The sequence below is a fragment of the Azolla caroliniana genome, unplaced genomic scaffold, assembly GCF_043228905.1.
Source record: "Azolla caroliniana isolate FFs.n. ecotype wild unplaced genomic scaffold, voAzoCaro1.0.p SCAF_1, whole genome shotgun sequence".
Taxonomy (NCBI): Eukaryota; Viridiplantae; Streptophyta; class Polypodiopsida; order Salviniales; family Salviniaceae; genus Azolla; species Azolla caroliniana.
Window position 1 is genome coordinate 36,584,090 of NW_028230436.1, and position 25,410 is coordinate 36,609,499.

General features: G+C 37.9%; 4 protein-coding genes across 9 annotated transcripts; 3 read left to right on the top strand and 1 right to left on the bottom strand.

Moving 5' to 3' along the window:
- Positions 1 to 573: 573 nt before the first annotated feature.
- LOC147870275 (DEAD-box ATP-dependent RNA helicase 3A, chloroplastic-like) lies at positions 574 to 6,388 on the bottom strand. 3 transcript variants are annotated; one of them, XM_087338464.1, is made up of 12 exons: positions 6,145 to 6,388; positions 5,814 to 5,986; positions 4,614 to 4,703; positions 4,365 to 4,495; positions 3,872 to 4,286; positions 3,688 to 3,786; positions 3,378 to 3,602; positions 2,919 to 3,296; positions 2,352 to 2,486; positions 2,172 to 2,264; positions 1,725 to 2,071; positions 574 to 937 (listed from the first exon to the last, which is right to left on the bottom strand). In XM_087338464.1, the coding sequence occupies exons 3-12, from the start codon at positions 4,614 to 4,616 to the stop codon at positions 862 to 864; spliced, it is 1,902 nt and encodes a 633-aa protein (XP_087194590.1). In that variant the 5' UTR covers positions 4,617 to 4,703; positions 5,814 to 5,986; positions 6,145 to 6,388; the 3' UTR covers positions 574 to 861. The 3 variants fall into 3 exon arrangements, with proteins under 3 accessions (XP_087194590.1, XP_087194592.1, XP_087194584.1); XM_087338466.1 differs by lacking the exons at positions 5,814 to 5,986; positions 6,145 to 6,388 and adding an exon at positions 4,793 to 4,810; XM_087338458.1 differs by lacking the exon at positions 4,614 to 4,703 and having other exon boundaries at positions 5,814 to 6,388.
- A 1,657-nt stretch (positions 6,389 to 8,045) lies between these two features.
- LOC147870276 (pentatricopeptide repeat-containing protein At4g18520, chloroplastic-like) lies at positions 8,046 to 11,607 on the top strand. 3 transcript variants are annotated; one of them, XM_087338476.1, is made up of 2 exons: positions 8,046 to 8,265; positions 8,408 to 11,607. In XM_087338476.1, the coding sequence occupies exon 2, from the start codon at positions 8,592 to 8,594 to the stop codon at positions 10,962 to 10,964; it is 2,373 nt and encodes a 790-aa protein (XP_087194602.1). In that variant the 5' UTR covers positions 8,046 to 8,265; positions 8,408 to 8,591; the 3' UTR covers positions 10,965 to 11,607. The 3 variants fall into 3 exon arrangements, with proteins under 3 accessions (XP_087194602.1, XP_087194608.1, XP_087194614.1); XM_087338482.1 differs by having other exon boundaries at positions 8,413 to 11,607; XM_087338488.1 differs by having other exon boundaries at positions 8,433 to 11,607.
- A 1,967-nt stretch (positions 11,608 to 13,574) lies between these two features.
- On the top strand, positions 13,575 to 17,082 carry LOC147870277 (putative glycosyltransferase STELLO2). The gene is made up of 3 exons (XM_087338499.1): positions 13,575 to 15,548; positions 15,623 to 15,749; positions 16,437 to 17,082. The coding sequence occupies exons 1-3, from the start codon at positions 13,837 to 13,839 to the stop codon at positions 16,914 to 16,916; spliced, it is 2,319 nt and encodes a 772-aa protein (XP_087194625.1). The 5' UTR covers positions 13,575 to 13,836; the 3' UTR covers positions 16,917 to 17,082.
- An 866-nt stretch (positions 17,083 to 17,948) lies between these two features.
- LOC147870278 (zinc knuckle (CCHC-type) family protein) lies at positions 17,949 to 20,631 on the top strand. Of its 2 annotated transcripts, none has more exons than XM_087338616.1 (5): positions 17,949 to 18,463; positions 19,488 to 19,610; positions 19,705 to 19,780; positions 19,991 to 20,133; positions 20,215 to 20,631. In XM_087338616.1, exons 1-5 carry the CDS (start codon positions 18,068 to 18,070, stop codon positions 20,404 to 20,406), a joined length of 930 nt encoding a protein of 309 aa, XP_087194742.1. In that variant the 5' UTR covers positions 17,949 to 18,067; the 3' UTR covers positions 20,407 to 20,631. The 2 variants fall into 2 exon arrangements, with proteins under 2 accessions (XP_087194742.1, XP_087194749.1); XM_087338623.1 differs by having other exon boundaries at positions 17,951 to 18,463; positions 19,705 to 19,768; positions 20,215 to 20,630.
- The last annotated feature ends 4,779 nt before the right edge of the window (positions 20,632 to 25,410 follow it).

Sequence of the window (25,410 nt, forward strand, 5' to 3'; positions counted from 1 at the left end):
AAGTTTTGCTATGCTTGAGATTAGACAAGAGTTGTGTAAATAAATAAAACTGGAATTTTAATTCAATATCATGGAGATTATACTTATATTACATAATGGAAATGGTGGAAAAAACAACTTTCCCAGGTATGGCTACCAAGCAGTTGCTCCCTGGTCTAAGCTATTGTCCATCACCGAACTGGCGTGTTTAAACCATGAGAATCTGCACCTCCCAACACTGCTAACTCTAACATGAGCCATCCTCTATCCATCTCTTGCCACCTTTTATCCACCTATGCTTCACCACTGTGACACGCCAACATTATATATATAAATAAAATGTAAATCCTCACTTTACTGTGTGACGTTCACTTTAGTTTTCACTTGATGAATATGAAGAAGCTTACTATAGTAATTCCATAAGAAATAAGTGGTCACTTTGAAATTCCTGTGGAATGTAACGCGAATAGAATTCTCAATTTCATGATAATTTAAAAAGAGAAACCTGAGAATGTACTATATAGAACATATCATACAAGCTTTGAATAAAGTACCGAGGTTGTGATCATTGCAGACATGGATGCAGCACCTAGGTTCTGTCACAGTGGTAAAATACCAAGATTTTGCCCAACTCTTTGAGAAAAATTACAAATTGGACAATAAAACAGTGTCCATCCATATGTGTAATGTCATTCTAGACATATTTGCTCATAAGTTCATACATCAACCTCCTCAAAACCCAAATATAAAAAACTATATCCTTCTTTACTTTGAAGTTTCAGTCACTCATATATCCTCTGGATCACATGATAAGATTATGTGCATAACAGGAAGAAGTTACCGCTCACACATCAAAGCTTGTTTGGCTCATTTCTGTATCATTCATCTTTGATTGTTTGGACACTCATTCGCTCGATGTCCTGCCTGCCCGCATCTGAGACAATTTCCCGTGAAAGACCTGACATAAACAATACAAATGCAGAAGTAAATACAAAAACAAGTTGGTATAATTCAACTCCTGTCAAAGTTGCTACCTTTTACTTGTTCATCTTTTACATGGTGGCTTACAATGCCAGTGATTCTTTCAGTACTTATGGTGGGATCATCTACTTATCGCAATATTTCCTTTAGTGAGACTAATATTAAAGCCAGTTTTTCAGTTATTGCATGAATTTTTTATCATGATAAAACCATACAAATAAAGACCGTAAAAGTTTTGTAACTCTATACAGTTGCCACTTCACAGTGTCAGTTTTCGATTTATTGAACAGCATGACATATACTTCGAAGAACATATTCTTTCTGTGCGAGAGTAGAAAAATATTCAAACATAATAAAAACGTGGGGAAATATTTATCCAGATCTGTGCATACCTGCCTATAACAACAATTTCTTCGGACTAGCACTTAAATTAAGAATAATATTTGTATTGTCTTGACCCCAGATCACTACATCTAATTCAATACATTTAATCTTTTTATTAAATTCCCTTTTATCTTGCTAATGTGCGTTCTTGTTAACTACTATCACGCTTTGTTCTCAAATCTCAACAACCAATGCTGTAATATATAATAGCTTCTAGCTAAGGAGCTTTCATTGTGTTCTCTCCACCCTCAGAGCCTTCCTTATATGCTTCCCATGTTTCAACATATATATTTCAATTTAAAGCTTATACATGTATTCTCATGCATTCTTTTATGTAAGGACTTTTTAAGTTAAAATAACAAGATTCAACATCACTACACCTGTTTGACCAGCTATTTCCATTAGAGGACGCATAATTGCTGTTAGAAGATGAACCGCCAGCATAGCTAGGTGATCTATCCATGCTTCCCCAGTTACCACTTCCAGAACCAAAAGATGGTCTTCGAGACCAATCACTACTGCCAGAACTCCCAGACGATTTACTAAAGAAATCACCTCCAGAGGAGCCAGTGGAAGGCCTATTATAAGAATCTGAAGATCGATTTTGAAAGCCGCCTGGTCTCCCTCCCAAAAAACCACTGGGGCGCCCTCCACTAAAAGAGCCCCTCTGTGCAGGTGGCCTACCAAATCTATCACTTCCAAATGGGTCTTCTATAATGCTGGGAAGCTGTGCAAATAGAAAATACCATTGCGTATTAGAAAAAGCAACAACTTATGAGAAGTTAAATCCATGAACAAACACTGCATCCCATTAATTTTACATGGACCTTTTCTAAAGGTTCAATGACTTCACCAGACTCAATCTTCATAGACAGAAGTTCTTTTGCCAATGCTGCAGGCAAATCAAAAACAGCTCCAGCCTGTTCCCTTGAAAATCCTAGGTCAGACGTAATCCGCAAATCCTCACAATAAATCTTCTAGTTTCCAAATATTAAGCACTAGCGCACCTCATCACTAAGCATACAAACTTTTCCAAGCCTGTTTGCTGCCGCTGGAAGGAGCTGTGATAACGCTCTCATAACAGCTGGTGCAGATGTGATGGGTTGCCCTCTTGGACATGTGATCTTCAAAGTCATCAGTCCCTGAAACATATAAGCACACCATTAATCTCTGTATTGATGCTACACCAGGCTATCTTTTTGTGGCTTCTAATTGGAGCAGTGTTACAACAAAATTGAGACAGGATCCAATACAAATTGTTAATTTCTCCTGAAACAGAATTGGCCAATCTTCCTACCACTTGCAAGGTGCATATCTAGAACTTGAAACTAAATAATCATGAAATAATAGCTCAGTAAATATTCATGTGAATACTGGAATAAAGATCTTATGTTTCACATGTAAAGTTGTGTATGCATTAAAATTCCATGGAGACTTTATGTAAATTACTCTTAAATATTTGCCAGCATTAACATTCACTGGGAAAAACTGTTAGAATAATTGACAAATGGTTTCCATAAGATACTTTAAATAATAATACTCAGTAGACAAACTTGATAGGAACAAGCAGTAACCTCTTCATGTGTGATCAGTGACCGTGAAGACATTGCCTCTTTGAAACCGCAAACATGAGCTATAGCTGCTGCAAGTGCTCCAGCTCCTTGCTCAGAAAGAAGCTTTTCAGCAGTGGGCATAAAGATAGCTCTAACATCTGGATGAACGTTTAGAAGCTTCAAAGCTGCCTGTTCAGCTGATGATCTCAAGACGTCCGCTGCACTTGGTGGATCTATACTCTCAAACTTGCAACCCAATTCTCGTTGAAGCACATCAAGAGTTCGTTTTTGATAAGGTGTATGCATAAGTATTGCTGTTCCCTCCTTGCCAGCTCTACCTGTTCGTCCAGATCGATGCACAAACGTCTCTGAATCATTAGCAATTTCATAATGTATGACCTGCACAAAATGTTCAACATACCAATAAGAAACATCCTTATCAATTTCATCAGGCAGTATGACATTTGGTTACAGTCATACAAGGTCGACGTTAGAAATGTCCAAACCCCTTGCAGCAACATCTGTTGCAATTAAAACAGAGATCTTGCCATCCCTAAAGGATTTCAGAGTCCTCTCTCGTTGAAACTGAGTGATGTCACCATGTAAGGGTTCGCAACCAACTGATTGACTTAAGATGGCAGCCACATCATCAGCATCTCTCTTTGTCTGAGTGAAAACGATGGATTTGCAACCCTTTCCATATACCTGCCACAACAGACAAAGAAAAGCTGAAGGTCCTATACACATGTTCAATTGATAAAAGCATCTAAATAATTGAAGCATTGGTTACTTTGATCAAATCACCCAATAATGAGCGTCTAGCAACCAAGGATGTCGTAATTGACAAAAGCTTGATTCCTGACGCTATTTTTTCTTCGTTATTACCAACCTGTAATGATAGAGCTTCAATGACCATATGGCATATACACAAGGAAAATGTTCATAAATGTCATTAAGGAGATATTACTGCTCACCAGATCAACAATCAAAGGATTTTTCAAATACTGTCGAGATAGGTCTCTAACCCAGCTAGGCATGGTTGCCGAAAACAACATGCATTGCTTTTGAGGTGATAAATATTGAAAAATCTTCTGAATAGCCTCTACAAAACCAACAGCCAACATGCGATCGGCTTCATCAAGAACAACATACTTGACCTCGCGTAGATTCAACGAGCCACGCTCAAGAAGGTCGATGAAGCGACCAGGCGTGCCTACAGCAATATCCACTCCCCTTTGAAGCTGCCTAATTTGAGCCTCTATAGAGACTCCTCCATAAACACAAACAAGTTCTAGATTAGGTGCTGACTCTTTTAATTCTGATTCTACTTGCTTTGCAAGTTCCCTAGTTGGGGCCATCACAACTGCCAAAGGAGCTTTCCCATATCGCCTGTGATGACAAATGCTTAAAACTTAAAAATTCATGAAATCAGAAACAGTACTGAAAGATATATCATTTGAATGTGACCTTGACATTTTTTCGTTTTCTTTTATTATTTTGTCCAAGATTGGAATACCGAAAGCCAATGTCTTTCCTGTCCCAGTCTTTGCACGAGCAATGAGGTCTTGACCTCTCAATCCAGGTTCTAAAACAGCCCTCTGTTGTCGATCAGAAAAATAAAATCATTTTGTGAGAGCTGCATGATCAGCATGTAAGATATATGAAATTATGAGCAATGAACGCAGTACCACTTTCAAGTCAACAGAAAATGCATACCATGATGTAAACATCTATTATAAGAAATCTAGGATGTTGCTATCTTCCCTTCTTCAGTTGAATAAAGTAGATAGATCTCATTTTATAATTCTGTAAGTATAATTTTTAATAAAATAAATATCTGTGACTTAAGATGAAGTGCTTAATAGAATCAGATAACATAATCTATAAAAGTATACTTGCTGGGAATCCTCATTTCACGAGTCGATTACTTCTATTTTGGCTGTAGGTCGCTGATTTCATGAGCTTTCTTATACAAAATACAAAACCATACATGCTCATTACGAAGGAATCAACAGTGAAGTAACAAATGTTTCTTTCATAAAGCATACTAAATTATCCTATTGTTAACCACGAAGAGGCAGTCTAATACTTAAAGCTTACATTTCAGAATTTATTCATTCAAGCCCATTGGTTAATCATGGCTCATGAGTAGAGGCACCTAATTTTTTATGTAGCATGTTTACATCTTACAGTCCTTAATTTACATCTTGAGAAACCCTAATGGAGAGGGAGAAGCAAACAATCACACCCACAACTGTGATAAATTTGGAACCCATGATAGGTTTCGAATGAAGGTCAAGTCTTTTCAAAGAATGGAAAAAGGAATATTGAAAAAATAAAAAATTGCACAAACAAATAATTATGAGCGTATAATTTAGGAAATTATGGAAACTTGTGGATCTACATTCAATTTGAAACTTTATCAAGTTGGGTATGAAACATTGCACGGATGTCAAATTTAAGGCTTTCATTAAAATCTGCTTCAACTTATAAATAGAATACTAAATTATGGTTTCAACTTAGTAAAAAGCAATTATGAATATCCAAATTCTTCCAACTCCGAAAACTTAATCCATTATGGAACATTATATTGAAATTTATAGCTTATGTGGAATCTAAGGCTTCAAATAGGTGAAACATTACCAAAGTCTTCCTAGTCACAAGTTGAAGTCAGTCATCCTGTGAGATATTATATTATGGTTCAAAACTGAAGGCTTGCAAGATATGCATATACAAGTTTTTGGGTTACCATTAGAAGATCCCACATCTTTCCTGCTCACAAACTTAAAGCATCTGACAAGAACGTTATGTTTGCGGAGAACCCAAAATCTTCAATACTCACAAACTTGAATTTAACTTCTATATTTCTGAAGTGAGCCTCCTTACGAGTATCAAAACTTTTTGTATTTTTTATACCTGTATTGGAAATAACTTTGTGATGCCTCTTTTCTCGAGATTATTGACGATAATCCTTGAAATCGGAAGTTTTTCAATAAGAAGACCTTCATCCTCTGCAACTTGTTTTGAAGATGTTTCATCAGAACTATCAGTGTTCCTAGATCCTCCTTCTATAGCTTGAAACAACCTCTCTGTTTCAAATTCAGGAGCTTGTTGTTGCAAAACCACTCTGGCTGAGTGAAAATACCTCCAAACAACAACAGCACTATATCTATGCAGTGGTTTATTTACCTCTGCAATAGATAGAGATGAATGAAGATCTTTGTTGAATCGATGAGATGATGAATACCTTGAATTTTCCCAAAAGATCCTTTCCTCCGCAATTGGGTTGAGACATCTGCTTAGGGTACTGATTGCAGAGGTTCTGGGGAAGACATCCAGGTTAGGAAAGACTTCCTGATTGGGGAATATCAATAACCTTCCTGTCGAAGAGGCTCTGATCCTGCGGGCAAGGGCCTGGGGATTCATCTTCTTCTTTATCATCATCATCTTCTTCTTCTTCTTCTTCTTCTTCTTCTATAAACCCCTGTTTTCAATATGGGAGAGAAACAGAGCTTCGTGAGACAAGAGTCCGTGTGATGATGTGGCACAACATCATTCGCTAGGAAAACACGGCCGGCCGGCCGGCTTCTTTTGTCCGGATACTGTATGTTGTGGTGTATGAAAACTGCGAATCGCGAAAGATTGGGGCAGGCAACTTTCTTGTCTGGTGCATACCGAATCAATCATTATACGCCAGAAGAAGGTAGGGTGAACAAATCGTGTCCGTCTTGACTTGGTTGGCTCTTCAAAATTATATTCATGCACGATATAGTGGCAAACCCATATCAATTAAAATAACAAAGAGTTTTTCTTCAACTGAACTGCTTGCTTTGCATTTCTTCGTTGTGGATGCTTGTTTCTTGCTTTCCAATGGGGTCATTGCCTAAATCGTAGAAGATGTTAAAAGGTCGGTGATCATTCTCGAATACTTAGGTGAACAAAAAGTTTTTGATGCTAATAAATTGCATTGCACACATGTTTAACCATGCATACTAAGTCGTAGTTGTGAAATATTTGTAGAGGTGGTTGTCTAAATCGTTGAAGATGTTAAAAGGACCAGTAAGTTTGACAATCATTCTTAAATACTTAGGTGAACAAAAAGTCCACGATATAATAGATTACTTACTACCACTTTGCAGTACACACATGTTAAACCATATACACTCGTTTGTGGTTGTGAAGTCGTTGGTGTTTGAGCCATGCAAGGGCATACCAACAAAAGCCATTTATCACCATGTTAATTTTGGACTATATATGTATTGTCATAGGTTGTAAATGACAATGTTGATTATATGAGTTTGCTCCAATCAAGTATACTCAACACTCTAGGTGACTACTCTTCCTATTGGTGGGGTGAAGGGATTAGTAGGAAACAAGCAACGGAGAAAGGTGCTCCTTGATTGCCCTTGACACTTAGGTTTGTGGAGTAGTACCTAAGGATGGTTGACCCATAGTTAGCATGCACTTATTTATGAATATTTAATAATGCACATTGGAGATAGTGTGATACAATAATCATTGACAGGTAGGTCGTGAATGGTGTTTATATGGACGAGGGGGATGGAGGGGAGATCGGGCTTGGGTCGCCCACTTTACATGTACTTTCCTTCCCATTAACTCCTTGCACAACTTAGAATGAGAATTACATCCATATCTCATGTTATCATGGTCGTTTATTTCTTCTAAACTCTAATTCCCTCAATACCTAAAACTCCCTTTGTTTCCTTTTTCTCAATATTTATGCTATACTTCTAGTAATTTACATAATTGTTTTTACAAGTACATAGCCCATTGGACAATCAATAATATATCATTCGTACATGTTCAACAAAGAAACACAATTAGCTATATAGAAATCAAACTCAAAAATGATTTGAAACCAAATTTGTGTAGCAATTACGTGAATAAGCAAGCAAAGGCCAAATTAGACAATTACTTTTACAATCATACGTTACATACTTGTATTGAAATATCTACATCAAGGTTGTAATGCATAGCATGGAGGTTATGGGAATCACGAACAATGAATTGTGGTTGTCGTCATGATTCTTGTTCGAGGGTGAGGTCTCATGATCATCATCGTTAAAGACCAACCGTTGTGTAGAAGGAACTAGGAGAGGGGTATTATTGACATTTCCAAAGATACTCGGAAGGGCGTTTTTTGATACTCTGCCTCTCTATCACTACTTGTACAATGCTCTGTTTCTATGGACCAACAACTATGGATGGATGGCCATTGGCAACATCCAATATACCTGCCAATGTAACACCACACTCTGAGTCTCTCCACCCATGGATGGATGATTCATCGTGGAAGATCTACTTCATCGAACCTCTCCTACGGTGGTTCCATCCAAACAGCAAGAAGGTAAAGAATGTCTGGTACTATAAAGACTCCTCCATTGCTGCCTGTTGTTTTAGGCATTAGGTTAGGCTTTGGGGTTCAAATCAAGGTTAGGTTTAGTTTAGGATTAGAATTCTAATTTTAACTTTAGTGTTAGCTTTTTAAGGTTAGTGTTTTGAAATTCCTCCCAGTGGTGGCTCCTGGCTCAATCCAAACAAGGAGGTATGCATTTCGACTATGAAACTCCCCCGTACTGGAGATCTCCATATTTCCAGTTCTAAATTTCTAGGGAATCATCATCGATATATGCCTCCCATCATCCATGTTAGGTTTGTGAAGGAGAGATTAGAATGATGGGACTAGGATTGGAACCAGTGATAACATCAACGACAGATGTAGGAGATGGCATTCAAGAGGAGATTCTTGGACCAGCTGCATTTGTAGCTTTATTGAAGACTTGTACCAAGAAAAAGGACTTTTGCACAGGCAGTAGAATACATGCTGATATTGTGAAAAGAGGGTTGCTTGAAACAAATGTTTATGTTGGTAGTACCTTAGTCAATATGTATGCAAAATGTGGCGAACTTGCAAAAGCACAAGAAGTATTCGATGAACTTCCTGCGAGGAATACTGTCTCATGGACAGCATTGATTGCAGGATATGCTCAACATGGCCAGGGTGAAAGGGCCTTAAAATGTTTCGAACAAATGAAGCTTGATGGCCTCTCGCCAGATGCTGTGACACTTGTTTGTATGTTAAGAGCATGTGGTAATGTAGGATCAACTGACACGGGGCATGAAATATACGCTTACATCTTGAAAGAGGGTTTGCTAGGAAAAAACCTTTGGGTTGGCAATGCATTGGTTGATATGTATGCCAAATGTGGTGCAATGAAAATGGCCCAACAAGTGTTTAACAAGATTCCAATTAGGGATGTGATCTCTTGGACTTCTTTGATTGCAGGATATGCCCACCTTGGTAAAGGTGAAGCATTGCATTGTTTTGAACAAATGCAACATGAAGGATTTTCTCCAAACGCAGTCACATATGTGTGCATCTTGAACGTGTGTGGAAGCATAAGAGCCGTTTCCAAAGGTCAAGAGATACATGCCGAGATTGTTAAAGAGGGTTTGCTCAAGGAAAACATATTGGTTGGAAATGCTTTGGTTGATATGTATGCAAAATGTGGTGAACTTGGTAAAGCAAAAGAAGTGTTCGATAAACTTCCTGTCCGGGATATAGTCTCATGGACAGCCCTAATTGCCGGATATGCCCAATACGGATATGGTGAAGAAGCATTGAAATGTTATGAAGGGATGCAAGGTGAAGGGCTGGACCCAAATGCAATAACATATGTCTGCATTTTGAAAGCATGTGGAAGCATTGGAGCACTCATCGAAGGCGAAGAGATACACGCCCAGATTATTAAGAAGGGTTTATTAGAAAAGAATATTATGATCAGTCCTGCATTGATAGATATGTATGCAAAATGTGGTGAACATAAGAAAGCACAAAAAGTATTCAAGGAGCTTTCTGCTCGTGATATAGTGTGCTACAATGTGCTCATCTCAGGATATACTCAACGTGGACATGCTGAGGAAGCACTCACTTGTTTCGAGGAGATGAAATATGAAGGCATTTCTCCAAATTCGATCACTTTTGTTAGTATCTTGAAAGCCTGTGGAAGCATAGGCGCAGGTGCCAAAGGTGAGGAAATACACACTCAGATTGTGAGAGAGGATTTACTAGAAAAAAACAATTTGATTGGCAATGCACTGGTTGACATGTATGCGAAATGTGGTTTGCTTGCAAAAGCTCAGCAAGTGTTTGATAACCTTCCAATTCGGAGTGTCATATCATGGACTGCGTTGCTTGCAGGGTATGCTCAACATGGTTATGGTGAGGAAGCATTGAACTGTTTTGAGCAGATGCAATATGAAGGAATTGCCCCGAATGTAGTTACTTTTGTTTGTATCTTGAAGGCATGTGGGAGCATAGGAGCACTGTCAAAGGGCCAAGAAATACATGCCAAGATGATGAAGGAAGGGATATTTGAAAAAGATAGTTTGGTTAGGACTTCAGTGATAGATATGTATGCAAAATGTGGTGCTCTTGCCAAAGCACAGGATGTGTTTGATCAGCTTCCAAATCGAGATGTAATCTCCTGGAATGCGCTACTCACAGGGTATGCCCAACTTGGAAATGGTGACATTGTTTTCAGTTTATTTGACAAAATGATAGAACAGGGTACGAAACCAGATACTGCCACATTTTCTATTTTGCTTAACACGTGTTGTCATTTAGGTCTTCTTGATAAAGGCCAAATGTACTTTGAAACTATGAGCACACAACATGGCATCTTCCCGACTTTGGAGCACCATGCTTGTGTGGTTGACCTTTTTAGCCGTGCTGGTCATTTTGGTAAAGCTGTATCAGTGATTAAGGGGATGCCATATTCTGCTGATAATACAATGTGGCACATCCTGCTGAGTGCTTGTGGAAAATGGGGACATGTAAATGTTGGAAAGATGGCCTTTGAACATGCAGTAGATCTAGACGAAAAAGATGCCATAGCATATGTTTGCATGAGCAATATTTATGCAGCTTCTGGTATGCCAGAGGAAGATGCATACGATATTGAAACCATAAGAAAGCAGAAAGCGTGGATACAACCAGGGGCATCCTGGTGGGCTAACTACGTGAAACTAGAAAATATGGTTTAAGGAATGTCAGAGAAGGCAATATTCGTTGCCATAAATGCAGAGAAGTTGACTACTGCAATGTATCATTCATCCACAACAGAGATAACCAACACACTGTTGACATGTGGATGACTGTCTTGAAAGAAGTATGGAGACATGGAAATTAATGTTGTGGTGGAATCTTGACAGCAGTGCAAGTGTTTGGATGAAGCATCTATTGTAAAGAATCCATCTGAAACGGAATACATTATGAACGTCTACGATGAGCCAAAGTGTTCCTAGGAAACTAAGAGAAACTACAAAAATTGAAGTTCTTTTGGACACTGAAGAAAAACAATGATATGATGTATGTACAAGCATGATATGCATTACTTATAGCCAAGGAATGTGGCTTTGTGGCTGCCAGCTCAGCATGATAAGAGCCAAGATATGACTGGCTATATTAACTGCTATATTAGTGTACCCGTGTAGTGTGTTTGAGAACATCATATTGGGTACAGTTAACATGGTCTTGGGAACATTACATTACATGATGCACCATTTTCTATATAAGAATGTATTGATTTACTTCAAGTAATCAAGTAGGGTGTTGACGTGTTAGAAGACCTGAACAAGCTATACAAAATATTCAGTTATTTATGATAAAATGGTATAATTATTTTTACTGATACATCCATTTAGAGTGCTAATTGTGAGTACACTATGATAAGCGTATAGGTGTGTAAATATTGTTTGTTATTAGTCAATGTAATCCCTGCAAAGCTTTTATCACATGCATCAACCCATGATTGTTAAATGAAGATTATATAGGGGTTGAGAGTGATATGTTGCTCATTCACACTCATGACCATGACCGAGGACAACTCATGTTTGGAGTGGTATTTTTGTTTATCATATATTCCCTAAAATCTTCTCAATTATATCCTAGTTCAAAACCTTGGTGATTCCACCCATGCACAAATAGATCCATCACACTATCACACATTGGGAGTGAGGAAATGTTGTTCTAATGAGACTAGAAATCACATTGGAACATGTTACACAACGCAAGGAGTCACAATTGGAGGATGCCAATTTGGGCATTGTTGACAACCTCAAGTTGACGAGTATCTTAGCCATCTCATTAAATGTCTAGCAAAATGCTACAAAACATGACCCAACCTAAACCTTCTGAAGTAAGTGTGCCACCATGGGGGTATTTGCTTGACCTTTCATGTGAGTCGTTCTCTTCTATAAGGCGAGCTAACATTAGTTGCAGCTTTCCTTGAGCTTCAAGGCCAAGTCTAGGGCCTTGCCCATACTCGTCGTTTCTTTTGCTTCTAGAACTTGGATCTTGTCAGCCTTCTAGAGCATCTTTCCTACACATATCAAGTCAATTCATGATCGGTTGAGTTCCTCTAAATGTACTTACATGAATATTTAAAAGCAACTTTATTGTGGAAATATTTACCGACAGAAACACCATTGTTGCCTCCTTGGTTGGAGGAAAATATGGAACAATACATTATGCATTAAAGCACATTATTAAACCATTTATAATACATATAAAAGACTTTTGAGACATTTACCTTGTATCATTTATTGATTCTTATATTAGTGAAATGTTAAACCTAATACACATAGACACGACGTGAAGTGCTTTACAATGTTAAGGTCACAACTTTGAATTTTTTTTGTTACCAATCATATAAATTCTCTAAATTGAGATTAGGCATGCTAAGCAGATGCCTTCAAAAATAATTCTCAATATTGAAATGGAGACAAAATCTATGGTAGAAAGCGTGAAAGTGATAACGTTGTACTAAGTAATGATTAGATGGAGAAGGAGAATATCTATATGTATACACACATATACTCCCTCCGCCCCATTACATATTTGAGATGGTGACATAAACTCTTTGAGGATTTTAAGGTCATTAGTTCAATTGTGTGACGTGTTGTTGTAGCAAAGACGTGTGGAACTAAAGCACCTTATGTTCATAACCTAATAGATTTATAGCAAGGTAATAGAAGGTTATCCTATGGAGAGGCATAGGTTTATCCCTTCAATTTCAAGTTTCATAATCTAATACCTTGTTAGGAAGGTAATGGAAGATTACACAACGGAGTGTTATAGGTTGGTTATCCCTTTCGAGGTTCATAACCTAATAGCTTGCTACCAAGTTAAGTGAAGGTTATCCTATGAAGAGTCATGGGATATCCCTCCAATAGCCATAAAACTATGCATTCATCACCTACATAACATATAGGGTTATTTGATCAATACATGTTGCAACAATGTCATGCACTAAGTTATGTTAATGTTAACGAGAGTTAAAGCCAGCAAGTTATCTATCTATTCAAAGACCATAGTGTCACATAGTCAATACCTACGGAGGACAATGCCATGCGGTAAAATTATATCGGAGAGGAGAGATTAAAAGCTATGTAGAAATGGATGGCAATAAATAGTTGAAGCCCAATCTACCAAAATATATGTGTGCATACAGTATAGTATGCCTCTCCTCAAGTTATATGTATGTATATATATATGTGTATGATGAATGTATCATTCATTGGGTTCGTTGAATGTCAACAATTTGGAGGCCCACACAACCACCACCACCACCATCACCACCACCACCGACGCATTCCTTCCGATGGATCAAAGAACTTTCACAACGCTTTCTAAAATGCAGTTTTATTATTATTATTTTGGGTTTGCTTCAAAAGCTGCAGATCTCTGATTTAATCTCTGAGCTGACACTTCATCTAAATCGCCCAAGAAGCTCCATTCTTGAAATATTGTATTCGGTTCGATCTTCATCTTGAATATACAGGAGTTTTTCTTTCTGCACCAAGATCCTTCGCCTCCCATTAACCTGGGTTCAAATCCCCGGTTCCATTTCTCAGAATGTCGGTCCAGCATCGGCGAAAAGACCCCAAATTGAAGCAAGACGAAGAAGATGAAGATGAAGAGAAAGAATCAGATTCTCTACTTCACTCATCACCAGAAAAGAGCATTACGACTCCGAGCCTCAGGGATAAGCTAACTGATCATTTCCCGAAGGTAGTTATCTTTGGTTTACTCTGTTTGAGTGCTTTCATTTTGATCCTTGTGAAAAATCGTAGTGAAACTGGGGCCGTACTCTGTATTGAGTCTCATCTCTCTAGAGAAGCACAGGGTATACCTTACCCATCCGTGGGCTTCAGAAATGTTAAAAGGTTTTTGGATGATGGTATATATGCTGATGTTCATTCGGAGGATTGGATTGTTGTAGCTGTTTCTATTCCTCCTACAGAAGAGGTTCATGCATTAACCAAACTAAAAGGATGGAAAATTGTAGCTGTGGGTGGTTTAGAGACCCCTATTGATTGGAATGTGAGTGGGATTATATACCTCTCTCCTCAACAGCAAGAAAAACTACCTTATAGAATCATACCACACCTCCCAAAAAGTTCTTTTGTTAGGAAAAGTGTGGGTTATCTTTTTGCTATCCAGCATGGTGCAACAAGGATATACGATGCTGATGAGAATTCATCAGTTCTTGGAGATGACCTTAGCAATGCATTTGATCTTGAACTTAGTGGGGTTAACAGTAGACGAGAACCTCTTTTACAATATCTTTCACTACCCAACAGAACATGTATTAATCCTTATATTCATTTTGGCCAAAGATCGGTATGGCCACGAGGTTTGCCTTTATCATGGGTGGGGATTATTGAACCTGAGGTGGCTTATGGGCAAGTGTTCAGTGGGAAACAATTCATTCAACAAGGGATTTCAACGGGATTACCTGATGTGGACTCCATATTCTACAATACAAGAAAATCAGGGATTGAACCATTTGTTATAGACTTTGATGGCCATGCCCCGACAGTTGCGGTCCCTCAAGGAACTATGGCACCTATGAATAGCTTAAATACACTTTTCCACTCTGCAGCATTCTGGGGTCTAATGCTCCCAGTTTCTGTAAGCACTAAGGCATCAGACATTCTCAGAGGTTATTGGGCCCAAAGACTTCTTTGGGAAGTCGGTGGTCAGTTAACCATTCATCCACCGTCTGTGTACAGAATAGATAGAATGTCATCACCTCCTTATGCTGATGAAAAGGATGTTCACAGAAATGTTGACAAGTTAACGAGATTTCTGGTTTCATGGAGATCCAAAAAGCTAAGCCTATTTCAAAAGGCGTTGCATTTGAGTCATTCTATGGCTGAAGCAGGGTTTTGGACAGCAGAAGATGTTATATATACATCTGCATGGCTTCAAGATCTACTTTCTGTGGGCTACATACAACCACGTGTGGTAGCACTAGAACTCGAAAGAGGAGTCACATTGACACATACTGAAGAGCATAGAGATTTTAACCCAATAAAGCTTCCTTCAGTTCACTTGGGTGTTGAGGAGGCAAACAAAAAAGGCGCAGAAGTAGAGAATTTAATAAAATGGAGGAAATTCTATGGGAATATAGTGTTGATATTGGAGTGCTCATGGCCGCTCAATCATACTGCACTTGCTTGGAAAATGTTATACGGTAGGATGTTCAAAACTGTGATTATGCTATCTGAATTCAGTGAGAGTGATTTTAGAGTGGAATCTGTTGATGGGACACAGAGTTACAAGTGAGTAGTCATTGATATTGTGTTTATTGTTATGATAAAATACTTGAGCATTAATAAATGTTTTTAACTCTCAGGGCATTGCCTCCTATTTTTGGGAAGTTTCCGAACGCTGAAGGTTTCTTGTTCCTCAAAGATGATGTCATTCTCAATTATTGGAAATTGGTTGTAGCTGATAAGAACAGACTTTGGAGCCTCCATAAGGTTGAACTCTTTCCTTTCTGATTGTTTACGTATAAATTCGAGTTTTTAAAAAAACATTCATTATTTGTATTGAAAATCATGACATTAGTAAGAAAGTGCAAGAAGCTGCTTCTTATTTTTACGGAGTTGTGAGTACTTTCTTTAATGCTTGGTCAAATATAAATGGGAGAATTTTGAGCTCTGAAAAAGTATTATAGGCAAACATCTTTGCTATTGGAAAACTTTAGATACCATGGGGAGTTTTCATGAGATGCTGAATTGATATATACATTTGGATACAATCTCACTGGCCCTCTTTTTAATTTTCAATTTTGTTTCATCTTGAATCTGTTCAAGTTGCTATTTTAAGTCACATGTTAAGCCATCCCATCATTGAAATAGAGCCTTACACATTCCTCAACTACATATTTTTGGTTCTTGAAGGCACACATCCTACATAGAAAGAAAGAAAGATATATTGACGTCTTCTAAGACCAAAATTGCCCAATGAGACAATTGGTTTACAACAAATTGGCCCATGGAGAGAATGTCACCTCAATCTATTGACGTGTTTCCGATCATCAAAGATTAAAATAAAGATAAAAAGGAAAACAAAATATAACAATTTTATCAATGGATGAGAATGATGTGAACTATTTGATGGATTTGATGAGAAATGTTTTGCTCTGATGTTTTTCTTTTATTCAGATTAGCAACTCATGGAAACAAGCAAGCCTGACTAGGGATGGTCCTGCATGGTATCAAAATGCTACCATAAGAAAAACTGTTCAAGCTATGGTGAACATGCTACCACCACAGTACAAAACTATCTATGAAGCAAATATAGACAAAAGTCGGTATGCTATATGCAGATCAAACGTTTTCTATGTTCCTCGTCGATATGTATCTGATTTTGCCACACTTACTCAACTTGGAATTAAGGCCGGCCTTCGACATGAAGTGGCAGTTCCCTTGTTTTTACTCTCCATGGCATCGAAACAAGAGTTTGATGGGGATGCATTTAGTGATGTTATATACAAACCAGGCAAAGGAGTGGGTGGGGCGGAGTTCTACTCTATTCGATCGCATGCTGTCTACCCATGGCGTGCGAAAAACGAGCTCGAGATTCAAAGAATTATCAAGGCCATGGGAGCAGGGGACCCCCTTCTCTTGAAATTTGGCCCCTAAATGTTTGTAAAAAGGAGGTGTGAAGGTTTTAGTTTTGTACTTTTTCAACATTAGATTTTGTTGGATCTATTCATATTCTTTGCTACCCTGCCTTTGTGTAACTTTCAATATTCATTGTACTAATGGTAAATATGACAAAAATTGATATATAATATCATTTGTTCAAGGTCTGAATCAATAACCAATTTTTCTCTTAATTCTGTTGAATGCATATTTGAACCATTTCATTCTAAGTTTCTGGCAAAACAATGTCTATAAATTACAATGAGCCAAAATGATGTAAACATAATTCTGGAAGTTGCACCACTAACTGAAAAACTCTGAAATGGCCTCAGTTTTCTTTATTTTCTTAAATCCCATTGGTCAAACTCTTAGCTCATCTCTCTCAGTGTCTCTTTACTCACAAACTAACACGAATAATTTTGTTGAGATCCACATTGAAAATTTGAAAATGGCCACATCCTTTCTTTGGATTTGGATTTGTGGTGACTAGTGCTATGGTTGTATAATGTAACCTATTTATGACTGCTATGAGAATTCTGATGAAAGTAAACTCAAGCCCCAAGTCCCAAAGTGCTAAAAAAATAGCAATCGGTTCCATCCTCTAGTGTATATGACATCGCATCAATGTACTTGTGAACAAGTAAAATTGAAAAAGAAAAATTTGCATAACTCAACTTTTGGGAAACAAACTCAAGTCTTGAGCTAACTCTTATCAAATCGTGAGGAAGTTGAAGTTGAGCCAAATGTATTAAATGGTCTTGTGAGTATTGATGGTGTGGCAGTAGATGTAGGTTATAAACCATGCATGCATTCCATACCTTTAGCATGTCAAATGTTGTGTGGATCGGGACAGAACCCATATCCTAAAATTTTCTCACTGTAGAGGCAGAGGCAGAGGGGTATATCTCCCAATTTTCCAAAACCATTTCCGAATTTGAGACTGCTTTCCCGCCATCATCGAATCAGAAACAATGCCTCCTCTTCTTCTTCTTCGTTCCTGTCATTCGTATTTCTGCCTTTCTTATTAAGGTACTGTCTTTCTCCCTCTCTCTGTTCTCCTAGGGTTGTCTCTCCTTCTTCGGCACCAAGCCTCTTAAGCGAGAGAGAGAGAGAGAGAGAGAGAGAGAGAGAGAGAGAGAGAGAGATTCATGGCTCCTCCTCCTCCCGCTGCTGCTTCTGCTACTGCAGGATCAGCTACAGGATGCTTCAAATGTGGACGACCAGGCCATTGGTCTCGAGACTGCCCTTCTTCCTCTTCTTCGGCATCTCCATCCCTACCATCGAATCAGAATCGCAACAGTAACAATGGCTCGTCGTCTTCTTCATCTTTTCCTCCTTCTGGAAACTGGAAACCTGCTGTGAATCAAGGATCTAATCCTTCCTCCTCTTCGTGGAAGAATTCCAAGCCCCCACCATCGAAGCCTCCCAACCTCCCTCGCAAGCGGCCTAAGCTCACACCTGATCTTCTACTATCTAATGAAGGTCTAGGATATGTCCTTGAACATTTTCCTCGCATGGTGAAGATCCAAGGACCCGGCCATGAGGTATTTTACTTATCATCCTCTTCTCTGCCTGTCATTTTTTTCGGAATGTGAAAGCCTTTTTGTGTCTGTAGCTGTAAAAAGAACCTCACTTTCACGAACATAGATTCGGTCTTGAAGACGATAAGTAAGAAATACTGTGTCTATCTATGTATACATTTGCACTTAAAACATCTAATTTTCCTTAAACAGCAATATGAAATCATATATATGTATGTTGTCAATAAACCATTTTTTGAGAAATGTGTTATACATTTACAGATGAATAAACCCTAAATTTCCAGCGCATTGAAATGTGATATCGTCTGTATTGCATATGTACAGCTGGTTTTGTGCAACATTGTATGTTTCCACATAAACACATACAAATCTTAAAGTCCCTAAACCAATCAATTAAAAAAATATCTGTATATACTGTGCATAAATTCATCAATTAATCAGTAGACTATACTTATAGCACTTCAAAAACATTTTTATCCTAAAAGCATGTTGCCTGTTGAATCACATCTGTAGATGGTATATAAGCTGTACCATGAAATACGAATTTTATACCATTATAAAAATGCGTGACATGGATAAATTCTACATACAGTTGGAATCACGAAATTTCAATCTATGTGAAATATTTTGTATATCATACATAAAAGTCCTGTTTTCTCATATATAAGTTAGGTGTTAATATATAAAGCTCTGTACTTCAAACCGGTCATCACATATAAGCCCTTCCTATTGAAACATGGATTTTTACGGTTATGAAAATGTTTGAAAGAGATATAGCCTACATACAATTGAAATTCATATTTTTCAATCCATATGAAATCATTTGTACATCATACCTTAAACCCACGTTTGATCTTATGTAAGCTAGGCATTAAATGGACAAGAAAGAGTGCACATTCAATTGGGTCTACCCATATGTAAGAACCTAAAATCCTTTAAAAATTCATGGTGGCTCAGTAAGAGAGCATATTCAATCAAAACTTTTTGGGAGTAAAGCAAGTATAATATTTGCACCTGTATTGTGCAGCTTGATGATCTCAAGAGTTTATTGGAAGCGTATGTCCACTGGCATTCTCGTGTCCTTCCTTACTTCTCCTTTGATCAGTTTGTTGAAAGAGTTGAGAGAGTTGGCTCTACTAAACGTGTTCGGGTAAAGCTTTTCCAATCCGCATTTGTTTTTTGTTGTTGAATACTCAAGCTGGCTTTGTATTTTTCATATTTATTATCTTAATTCACCTGAACAGGTATGTCTTAATGATTTAAAAAGTAAAGTAGCCATGGGTGAAGAAATGAAGCTGAATTCCAAAGGTAAATGTGCAGGTAGCATGCCATGTTGCTTTATATATTTCTCCTCAAGTCTGTTTGCATATTATCCTTGGTAAAGTACCAATACTTCTTGACGTATCAAATGGCTTAGCCTATGATGGAATAGCATAAAAACATTGTTGAAGAGATTTAAATTTAGAGTCATATTTGTGTCTTCATTGTGAACTTCTCATTGATGATGAGTCATCTATTATATTGAAACAGATGAGAGTACCGGCCAAAAGGATGTATTCTCTGACTTCGACGTACCAAATGATAAAGATGATTGGGAAGAAAAACATGATGTACTTCCTGAAGATATCAATGAGGATTTGTTTGATGAGTTCTACAATCAAGCTATTGATGAGGTTAGCAAAATTTACAATGGACTATAGATTATTTCACATTTGTAGTTATTGATGAGGTGAACAAATCATTCTTGATGACAGACTAATGAGCCTAAAGAAACAACAAAATCAGCTACCGCATCAGAAACTGAACCCGTGTCCACTTTGAATTCTGAAACAATTGCTTCTTCTGCCGAATTGAGTAAGGATCAAAGACTCCGAATGGAAGCGAATCGTCTCAAAGCAATGGAGCGAGCAAAAGCTCGCATTGCATCTGCAAGTGTTACATCATGATTGCTTGCCTAACGTGTATCTTGTTGGATTCTTCTGGATAAAATAATGACAGTAGAGCTATGATTTTCAAACATATACCTTCATCACCATGGTAAAGCTATTTTTAATATTGTGAGATAGTTCAAGTTATCTAAAAGATATCTGGAACAGAGGCGATATAAAAAATGAAACTTACCAAGAATACATCCTGGCATGACATCATACATCAACAATACAAACAATCATCCATGTCTTAATCGTCATGCTGAAACATTTTTCCCACTGATAGTTTCAGTGCTTGGCGATTTTGTTATGCCAATCCAGTGGACTAGTCACTGTACATTTTGTCATGAATAAGCTTGTGTTGCGACGTCTTCCACTTTAAACGAAAGAGTTATATGGTTTGATTTTCTGAAGGCGAGGAATAAATTAGTTTATGACCTACACTTTACTTCACAAATTAAGTTGTATTTTCCACAAAAAGATCATTTCTTCTTTGACATTCAACAGTTCTTTTATACCTGCAAATGTATAATTTTGTTTTGAGTTTTCCTTGTTATGATTCTCTTCTAGATCAGATTTCTCGTCACATCCTGTATTGCGGTTGGTTTGGTGACCTCAAATCAAATTACTCCTTTTCTTTCCATGATTTCTTCATTCCCTACTAATATCGATTAAAACCTTGCCTGTTTCTATACGCCAAATAGCTATAAACTCACCAGTTTGCAGACATTAATATATTTACCTTGATAGTGTACCTATTTTAATTAAGAACTCTTGTTTCTACCCAGAATTTCGTTTGAGAAGACATTTGCATTAGATCCTGTGAAACAGTACTGTTAGAGCTCAGTATAGCTGCAGCAGAACATATTGCTTTCTCAAAAGCCATCTATTGGGAATAAATATTAAGCTGTCATCAAGAATCAGCCTCATTCTTTTAGCAACAAAACTGCTTCCTACTCACCATGCCAACAGCCTGATCCGAAATTGTTCTCATCAGACTGACCCGAAATTGTATTCTCATTAGCCTGATCTGAAATTGTTTCATCATCACGGTGATTTGAAATTGTTTTCTCATCATTGAAGAAATATGTATAAAGCTACTAAACGTACAGCTTTTCCTATATGCAAGCTGCATTGCGGTGCCACTTGGTCACAATTTAAATTAGTGAAGAGAATCACGAAAAGCTGGCGCTACAAATTGCTTTTACACATTAGACCACTGCTACCAAATTCAAACAATGAGATTCCAGTCCGTTATTAGCAATAGTCGTAAACACATCACACCTCAATAATGCATAAACATCCACATTAAAGACCACGACTCCTCTCATCTGAATTATATAATAAAACCATAAGATTCCCTTCCGTATCCGAGCTCAATACGTATTCATCTACACTACAACTGAAGACCACCCGTATATTCAATTTAATAAAACCACTCGAATTGTGTACCCCTGCTATTCAACATGCTCTGTCATTATTATAATACTTGTAAATTTGGGTCGAGAAAGAATCCAAGCTCCCGTTGATAGTAACAACAGCTTAACCGCCCCAAGCTCCCGTGGTGTAGATTCCAGAATTGAGTAAAGACAATGATATTTTTCTAGAGATACTGCTACCTGGCAGAAACTTTGTTACAAGTTTTGCAGACAAAAGAAAAGCAGAATCGTTTTGAATGTCCCTGCCAACCCTGCGTTGTATTTCTAGAGGGTAGCAGGAATCAAACCCGTATCAAAGGCCTGGACGGCTAAGGGTTATATAATCCAATCCCGAGTAACGAGTAATGACACGGGTTTCCCTGCTCCTGTTTTTGGGGCCTCCCCAATAAGTTTATAACAGTAAAACGAACTTTATATAACACGCTTCATTGCAAGATAAATCATATAGTCATCTGGCATCTAAACCCACATCACGACATTTACGTCAGAATTGCGACACAGATACAATACTGGAGCTATATAGCGTTACAAACGTCACTTTAGCTTTACGAGAACGAAGAATGCTACTTAAACTTATCAACAATTTATACGGGCAGCGCAGTATCATCCAACACACTCTAATTTAAATGCCACCATAGCGTAGTCGTACGACAATTACAGTCTAGCAAGAAATATATAACAAACTTTCCCAGCTTTTTAACCTAAGAATGAACGAGATTACGACAAGCACACAAATATATTTCACACAAAACACGTCTTTCAAAAAGCTACAAAATACTAATTTGCGAAGAAGAATGATTTGATGATTTCCATACACATTAACAGATTTTACAGACACCGTGGTGTAACGACTACGTAAACTTAGAAACGACGAGAACATATGACAAAGCTGTACTGTTCTTGAATTTAAAGTTTCAACAGTAATCAAAAAAGGCTATTCCTTGAAGCAAAACACTCCAGGTTGTCGCCTGTGTGAGGACACTTAGGGAACGCATTAAATAAGCGCTTCACATTAAATGACATAATTGTACCGACCGATCTTCCTTTATCTGTTCCAATTTTCTCAATCCTAATCAGCCGTGATTGTTCTGGAATAACATAATGCTGTGAAGTCGCATCCACGACCATCCATAACCGTACACTTCACATCTACACTGACCTCCGATGTCGTAAGGTGGAGCAATAAAGTCGCAGACCTATGAGTAAAGGAAACAAAAACTGTACTATATTGTACAAACGACAGAACACAATTCAGAAGATATATGTCTCAGAAAATATCGATAGGCTCACAGAAATGCAGTGGCATGCGTCAAGAGGGTTCTCCCCGGAGATCCAGGGTTCCTGACAACCAGAGCTGCAACTAAAACCATGACAATAAAATCATCACAGATCATATCTCTCCTGCAAGTGAGGAGATGGCATGCCGGAAGAGAAAAGGTAGACATCTGTCTGTACGAATGGAAAGAGTCTCAGAGAGTTATCGTGATTGGCTCACAGAGATGCAGTGGCATATGCCAGGAGGGTTCTCCCTGGGTTATCCAGGGTTCCCGACGGCCAGAGCTGCAACTAAAACCATGAAACGATAGGAATCATCACCGACCCACAGCCCATGGTTTCTGCCTCCATGGCGCTCGCTGACTGTGTCTCTGATGAGACTCGGAGCAGCATGGGCTTTTTATTCGTGAGAAACAGAGAGATGCCCTAGCTTCTCTTCGGTTTCACACTGATACTTGTCTGTCCAAGGCTCCCGTCAGTTTCCAAGTCTAGGTTTTTGCTAGGAGTAAGCGAGTTGCTCTACAACTCTTTCATTCCCCGTATAAATTGTACACAATACAATAGACATTCGGTTAAGTGCGCACTGTGAACGCAAGGAAGAAGTGCGCACTTTGGGGTTTTCTAAAACATTTTAGGGTTCTTTGGAAATTTTTAGGGTTTTCTGAAATATTTTCCTTCTATCCTCTAATCATACAATTCTTGATCAGAAAAGTGATCAAATTACATTATATAATTGATCTGAAACGTTCCTGGTTCTGGCATACATACTCTTCAGTTTCTTTCTCGATTCTAGATTACCTTTAGTTTTTGTCTTTTTGCTACGTTTGAGGAATACATCCATTATGCAACAAAACTAATGAACTTCCTTGGATGTGATGAGTTTTTTTCTTGCGTTTTTTTCCTCGTGGCAGCATGTTTGAGGAATCGAAGTGTAGATGGCGGAGACATGAAAAGATAGTGGGGAATCAATGGACAAATCATAGGCGGCAACTTCTGTCATCTTTGAGAATAAAGAAGATGCACAGAAAGAGAGAGGGAGGGAGAGAGGCTTTCTTCATGCAGGAAAAGAGCATGCATGCACGTGGCACATGCACACACAGAAAGAGAAGGACAATAGAGAGAAGTTTTGTTGCACATGGAGAAACAGAGCTCGCGTTCACAGCCAATCACTGCAAAAACTTGAACTATTCACAATCATCAAGAATTGTTTGCCCTTCTTTGCTTATGTTCTTTAATCAAGAATCAAAATCATAAACGCACACACACACACACACATAGAACACATGACACACACATAGACATAGACACAAAAACTCCTTTTGTTGTTTTTGAATGTTTGGAACATAGTTTCAATTTGGTTTAATGTAATTTCGTCACGAAACAATGTAAATTTTGACCTCTATAAAAAAAAGTGCACTCAAAAGAATGGTGCATTTAAGTGGGCACAAACTTAATTGAATGTTTACTGAACATACCATCCAGGCCTGAAACTTTTCCATCCCTTTGCCTACCGACCTTAAATCTCTTCGGTCAATTCTCATTTCTCAACGCCCGCAATCCCACTTGACATATTTCCACACATTGCATGTATTAAGTGTTCGGGAACTATTTTCTATTTACACAACTAGCTAAGACATTTTTGGGACTTGCTTTTCATAGCTCGAAAAAATCTCGAATTTTATCATTTTTTCTTTTGGCCACATTTTAGTTCCTTCCACTTTTGCAATTATAAGGCATTATTAATTTCAGAGTGATCAAGATTTTTCACCCTATAGGTCCATCCAATATTCGTGTACTCTTTTATGGAATAATTTGATATCAAGTTTATATTTGGTCTCAAATAGTCTACTAGAACATGACATTGAAGTTAGTGGGCTTTGTATATTGCTTGTCTTCACAATGTTGATACCTTAAATCTCATGTACATGTTTTTGTAAGAATATGTTGATTTTTCGTCTATCTAACGCTCCAACATACTCGGTATTTTCATGCGGAATCACTTAATTGACCCGCATTAAGCTCACTCTTTATAGAACATACATTACAACAATGATGTGTCGTTTGAAGAAGTAATACACACATGTTAAGCTGCAAAAGGAAAGTATATGTAGAAAGCTTCATGTTTCCTTAATTACTTACTTGCAATGAGGATGCATGAAAGGCATCACATAGAAAGATCACTACATTTCAACAAAGTATGTACACTCCAACAATGTCTTAAAACCACTCCAACAAAGTATGTACATGACACTTCAATCAATTATGAAGATTGAGTCATGAGAGCTTGAAAGTGTGTTATCACATATTT